The sequence below is a fragment of the Aegilops tauschii genome, chromosome 7, assembly GCF_002575655.3.
Source record: "Aegilops tauschii subsp. strangulata cultivar AL8/78 chromosome 7, Aet v6.0, whole genome shotgun sequence".
Taxonomy (NCBI): domain Eukaryota; kingdom Viridiplantae; phylum Streptophyta; class Magnoliopsida; order Poales; family Poaceae; genus Aegilops; species Aegilops tauschii.
Genome location: NC_053041.3, coordinates 441,226,872 through 441,233,337, shown reverse-complemented (window position 1 = coordinate 441,233,337; position 6,466 = coordinate 441,226,872). Strand labels below are relative to the sequence as shown.

Genomic DNA, 6,466 nt, shown 5'->3' with positions numbered 1-6,466 from the left:
TGGCATTCATAAATCACAAAGCATCTACCCCACCCCCCACTTGAAATCAGGGGGGAGAGATTAGATGCTTTGTGATTTGTCAATGCCACGTGTCATTCATCAGGGTGGGTCTCACCTGCTAACCGTGAGACCTGGTCTCATATAATTTTTTCCCAAAAGGTCCATCTACCAGGAAGAGCAATTGCACTGTAGAAACTCACAGCTCCCTTCCCAATCATTTTCTCTATATTTATTTTACTGGTACAGGAAACTAAAAGAAGATTTCACAAGAACAAAGGCAATAAACAAACATCATTGCAAGGATCTTTGGATCTGATTTGCACAAACAGGAAACTGAATGTCAGAAAATTTGGGTAGTTCAGGGGGGCCCTGATAAAACAATGAACTTGCAAAACCTAACCTTTGTATCGCGCCGGTTTAGACAGCGAAGGATGGAGAGGATGTCCGCCCAAAGTGACCATGATGGTGGCAGACTGCACCAGAACTACTGTGATGGTGTTGTTCCCTCGGACGGCGGCACGAATGACAACTGAAGGGTGGTTGACGGAAGGTCGGTGCTGAGCGGGGAGGCGCCTGGGCACAAGATTGGATGTGGGTGAGGCTCAAGCGTGAGGTAATCCGGGGTACTGCAAACATCAAGCACCGAGAGAAATCATACTGGACAAGAATTGTTGGTTGAATTAAATCAAATGCGCGATCTACCAGAAGAAACCATGGCTGAAGATGTACCAGTCCCTATCCTCCATGGGCACATGCACGCCCATGGGCGCGACCTGCTGTGGTGGGGTGGGACCGTGGGAGTCGGAGCCGGAGTAGAGCCGCTGGACTCCTCCTCAAAAAGCTCCCCGACGGCCTTGGACACGGCGCGGGATCGGCGGGAAGGTTCTCGCGAGAAGAGGTTGATGTTCTCGAGCTCCTCCCGATGTGACTCGGCCGCCGCTGAGACGTGGAGGATCGAGGGAGATGGAGGCGACGACAACCATCTACGGCTAGGCTACCATCACGGCGAGACGGGCGGATGCCATGCCAGCGTGGGAGTGGTGTGTGTGAGAGAGAGGGGCTGATCTTTTTCAACAACCGTATCAATCAAAAACCAAAACGGGAGGTGGGCTCTTTTTTGGAAAGAAATCGATGGGATGATGCATTGCTTCGATCGGTGGGGGTGGAGGCGAACGAACGAAAGGAACCGACCTACCAAACCGACCATCACAACCGTACACTCCTCCTATTAATAGGTACATAAATGCTTTCATGATGAGGTTTATTTGTCATGATTTACATGTTAATTTCCAAAAAAATCCGTTATTTGTTTTCAGAAAATCCGTTATTTGTTTTCTAAAAATAAATTGCATTAATTAGAGAGATCTGTTGATTTGGATAAGTTAGGAAAGTTTAGTCCGTGATTTTGTGTATGTTAGGAAAGTGCTGCTTTGCTAAAAAAAAGAGGGAAGAGAAAAATTAAACCGGTTTGGAGAGTGGTGGTGGGAGCGGGGACGAAAAAAACCAGCGAAAAAAAACCGTAAAAACTATTCACTAACTGCTCCATTAGGAGTAGAGATTGATCAAGCCAAAAAAGAATGCACGTAGTAATCTCGCAAGAAACAATCAACACAAAAGGAATAAACATATCAGGAGATTCGACGCGACGCCCCTCAGACATCCAATGAAACAAAATGGGAGGAGTGCGCGCATCGTATCATCGATCACCGTATAGTGTATTACTCGTACTTGATTTTCTCATCAGTACTGTTCCATGTCGCACTCGGGCGGTACGGGGCCCTTGCCGCCGTCCCTGGCTTTGGCGCAGTAGTCGTAGATGGTGTAGCCGAGCTGCACGGCCCTGAGCTTGCGCATCTGCTCCTTGGTGAGCTGGGACGGCTCCGGCGGGGTGTCCTTGTTGCATCTGGTGGCGCATTCATCGTCGGTGCTCGAGCACTCGCAGACGTGGAGGCCCATGTTGTCGTACTCGGCGACGAAGGGCGCCTTGGTCCAGTCCGTCTTGACGCGGCCGCCCTGCGTGGCCCAGTCGTCCGCCGACCAGATGCTGGAGAAGCCGTACATGGGCCGCTTCGTCGGGAACGGCACGCCCTTGCTCGCGTAGTTGCGGAACACGCGGATCGGGATGCTGTCCACAAACCACCTGCATGCATGCACACACAGAGTCGATCCATGGAAGTCAGCCTCCGTTGATTCTTCTGCATGTAATCAGGCAACAGAGGAGGAGTACAATGGATGCATGCATGGGCTGCTTACACGATCATGGAGGGGTTCCATAAGATGGTGTAGTTGTGGAAGTCGTCGGTGGGGTCGAACCAGGGGTAGAACTGCACCTCCTTGGCGCCCACGCCGTCGGCGAACACGTTGGTGTGGATGGTGTAGGGCTGGCCCGTCTCGTTGCCCAGGAACTCGAAGTCGATCTCGTCGTGGTCGTCGCCCACCGACGACGTCTGGCACAATTAGTTTCTCACGATCAATTCTCAATTTCTCGCCTGACGAGAAATGTGCATATGTATGGCAAACAATGTGTTGACGTACGTAGTAGGTGGTGACGGTGCCGGCAGAGTTTCCCTTGACCAGCTTGATCAAGGTGGAGATGCTGCCGTAGATGAACGTCTTCTTGGTCCGGAGCATGCTGCCTGATGAAACCCACAATCCAAAGCAGCAATGATCATCGGGATCGCCATGCACGTACGGAACGGAGTTCAGCAAGCCAAAGAGCATTTTGACATGTAAAAAGTTGCTCAGAGATGCGATGTGTGTTACCTGAGATGTTGCTGACGAGGGAGAGCGTGAGGTGCTCCCCTCCGTCCGTCATGGCCGCGTTCTGCGGCTCCCACGTGATGTCGCACAGGTCGGCGAAGTTGGCGCCGACGAGCCCGAGCCTCAGCACCGCCGCGAAGGCCACGACGGCGAGGAGACCCCCCATCGACCTCCCCATCTCCTCCTCGCGTGTACGTGGATAGCCAACTGGTGCCTGCGTGCGATCGACGACTTGGATCTGGTAGAGAATTCAGAGGGCGCCGGTCTAGCTTTATACTATAAGATGACGAGAGTTTTCATTTCCAGTTCGCACAGGGGAGGTTCTGGTGCGCATGTAGGCACGTAGAAATGAATAATGGTCTGTGCAGCCCCGGCGGATTCTGCCAGCTCGTTCGACGTCTGAATGATTTGACTAATGGAATCTTCTGGTTGATCTAATCAGGAATGGTTCTTGGCAGAGGGTTTAGTACGTAGTGCTCCGCATGACCAATGTTGTTTTGCTTCTTCGACGGGCCTGCACGCGGCGACTGCTGCTGTAGTGCTCGCCATCACCTCCGGCATGCGTATGTGTCACTAGGTCAATGCCCGACGGCGTTCGCCATTTGTCAGACGAGGACATTTCGGGCAAATGCTTGCTTCGGTGTTGTATTAAGTAGTATTGCTGCAGTTGAATTCATCCTGTGTTCGTTTGATTGAAAATGGTAAGGGGAAACTTATTTAGAAGAAGTTGCTAGCCTGTTAGCGACGCGTGAGGTTTTGTGGCGTCATATTAAGGCGGCAAGTTGTTATGTGTCCAAATGCTGACAAACCAACCAGTTTGACTTTTAAATATGCAGTCTCAAATTTATCACAAGTTCTTCGCTAACAGTTTGTATTTTCGTTTTACAAGTGATCTTCTGACCAGTTCTCTGCGAGCAGTTTCTATTTTCTTTCGGCTCTCCGTTGGCCTTTTGCTTTTTGGTCGTTTCAATCTTGTAAGGACTTGTACATGGTAAGGTACTTAGAGAAATAAATTAGTTTTTATTTAAACAGTGATGCTTATTTGTAGAGTTTAGATGTTTAATTAGGCACCCCTTCTATAGAATAACACTGGTGCTTAAAAATATTTTTTACTAAGCATCTCCCTGAACACCTTTCATTGTACAAGGCTTAAATGACTAGTATCTTCGTCCTGGTTTATTAGCCCCCTCGTATTTAGGGTCATATTTTTATCATAGTTTTAAGTAACAAAATATAAGTTATATATAGAGAAAATAATATCATTGAAAACTATGTTCAAATACGAATCCAAGAGTACAAAAAATTTGTGACCTGCATTAATACTTTGTTAGTTAAACCTATGATCAAAATTTGGCACAAAATATGAAAGAGACCAATAAACCAGGACGAAAGTACTACTTCGTTTTGAAGTTGGTTGTTGACCCCCGAGAAAGGTATGAATTATTATTTTTGACACAATATACAATGCAACATTACTTACCTCATCAATATCGGCAAATAATTTCTAATGTATCCGCTATTGGTATAGTTAACGGTTGTGGTGCCATATTGAGAGAAAAATGTAAAAGGAAAACAATATGCTAAAAGAGATGACATGTCGTATTCAATTGGATTACATAAGCACGGTCAGAGGATAGTTGTATGGGTGATACACCATGCTGTTATTATTTTTATGTTCAGTAAACAATATGTATGGATTTTCCACATTCATTAATGATACAATGTGAGGATTTTCCACATAATTTTTGAAAAAACAAATGACACATACGGACATTTCTTTAAAGAGCAAAAGACTTGCCACATTCATTAATTAAAAAGGAGTTTAACAACGTTAGTATCTCATATGGACACAACATGTATGTATAAATTTGAGTGAAGTGTATTATAGGTCCCTAAACTATTTCCGCGGGGGGGGGGGGGGGGGGGGGGGGGTCATGTAGGTCATCAAACTATGAAAATCGGCATCCAGGTCCTTGAAGTGCAATAAGTGTGTCATTCAGGTCCAAAATCTATTTGACCCTGCCTGACCCGCCAGCTGGTGCCGTTTACCCATGACAGTCGCACAAGGGGCCCGCAACGTAATGGCCTGTGACGGAAATACTCAAATAAATTCCAGAGAATGATAAATGCACTTCACTCCAAATAAATTCAAATTCATGGTTTCAAAAAATGTTCATCGATATGGGGAAAAAATGCTCATAACATAAAAAAATGTTTGCAAATGATAAATTTGAAAATGTGTTCAGAAACCACAAATTAATGAACATATAAAGTCGCGAGTGATAAATTTGAAAATGTTACCGATATTTATAATTTCATGAACATTTATTTACTATTCGGGAACATTTTTAGAAACCATAGACATTTAAATAAATAAACATTTTGTAAATTCATAAATATATTTTCAAATTCATGAACATTTTTAACCCCAAACATTTTTGTAAATCCGTGAATATTTTTAAATTCACAAAATCACTATATTTTTTAAAATTAACGAACATTTATTAAATTTGTGCAAACTATTTTTCAAATTCATCATTCGCAAACATTTTGTTTTTCAGGAACATATTTTCAAATTTATCATTCGCGAAAAATTTGGTGGTTTGGGAATATATTTTCTTTTATAGAAAAGTTTATCGATTACAAACATTCTTTTAAAGTTGCAGTATTTTTTTCCAAATTCATCGTTCGCGATTTGCTTTTCCAATTCTTCATTCATGAACATTTTTTAAAGTTACAACATTCTTTCCATATTCGCAAACAATATTTGTGGTTCGTGGACATATTTTCAAATTTATCATTCGTGAAATCATTTTTAAAGTTGCGAACATTTATTCCATTTCACGAACATTTTTGTTTATCTTGAACATATTTTCAAATTTATCATTTGTGAACATATTTTATTTTCTTTTAAAATTCATCATTCACAAACATTATTTTAAAAGTGACGTACATATTTTCCAAATTCATCATTCATGAACTTTTTTTTTCAAATTCATCATTCGCGAACATTTTTTAAAGTCACAAACATTTTCCCGAATTGGAGAACATTTTATAAAAGTCATGAGAATTTTCCCATATACGCGAACATTTTTTAAAACCGTGGATTTGAATTTATTTGCATATTTCTTTCACCGGCCGTTACCTTGCAGGGCCTATCTTACGTCTCACGGGTCAACGACGCCAGCTGGCCGGTTAGGCGAGCCAGATAGATTTTGGACCTGAATAACACACTTACTGTGCTTTGAGGACCTGGATGCCGATTTTCATAGTTTGAGGACCTACATGACACCCCTGAAATAGTTCAAAGACCTACAATGCACTTCACTCTAAAAATCGAGCCCACAACACTGGCGCATGCATATAAAAAACAAGGAAACTTGCGGCCCTTCCGTGAAAAATAAAATAGATTGTGGCCCAACTAACGAACTACTGGGCTAACTAATACTCACATATCGTAATTCCAGCTTGACGACTTATTTTCTGAATCTCAGCCCAAACTAGTGAAACAGCGGAGAACGGCGAACACGCCCTAAAACTTAAAACAAATCAGTGGTTGGACGGTTAGAAGGATAGTGACGGCGCACGAGGGACGAAACTTCAAGTTTGACGCTTTTGGGAAACATCAAACGCAGAATCTACCAAAAACAGCAAAAGTAAATGCAGAGTAATAAAGGAAACAAGTATACTAAGAATTAGAGAGAAA

At 43.5% G+C, this 6,466-nt stretch overlaps 1 protein-coding gene across 1 annotated transcript; it reads right to left on the bottom strand.

Annotated features, from left to right (window-relative positions):
• Window positions 1-1,444: 1,444 nt before the first annotated feature.
• LOC109762046 (probable xyloglucan endotransglucosylase/hydrolase protein 26) lies at window positions 1,445-3,011 on the bottom strand. Its single transcript, XM_020320859.4, has 4 exons — window positions 2,764-3,011; window positions 2,536-2,636; window positions 2,254-2,447; window positions 1,445-2,140 (listed from the first exon to the last, which is right to left on the bottom strand). Exons 1-4 carry the CDS (start codon window positions 2,936-2,938, stop codon window positions 1,741-1,743), a joined length of 870 nt encoding a protein of 289 aa, XP_020176448.1. The 5' UTR covers window positions 2,939-3,011; the 3' UTR covers window positions 1,445-1,740.
• Between the last annotated feature and the right edge of the window lie 3,455 nt (window positions 3,012-6,466).

What these genes read in the sequence shown, in the direction of transcription:
- LOC109762046 (XM_020320859.4), bottom strand. Translation starts at nt 2,938, where the DNA reads ATGGGGAGGTCGATGGGGGGTCTCCTCGCCGTCGTGGCCTTCGCGGCG. An exon ending in CCTCGTCAGCAACATCTCAG is followed by an intron (nt 2,637 to 2,763) that starts GTAACACACATC and finishes GGGTTTCATCAG; the next exon opens with GCAGCATGCTCCGGACCAAG. An exon ending in TGGAACCCCTCCATGATCGT is followed by an intron (nt 2,141 to 2,253) that starts GTAAGCAGCCCA and finishes GCATGCATGCAG; the next exon opens with GTGGTTTGTGGACAGCATCC.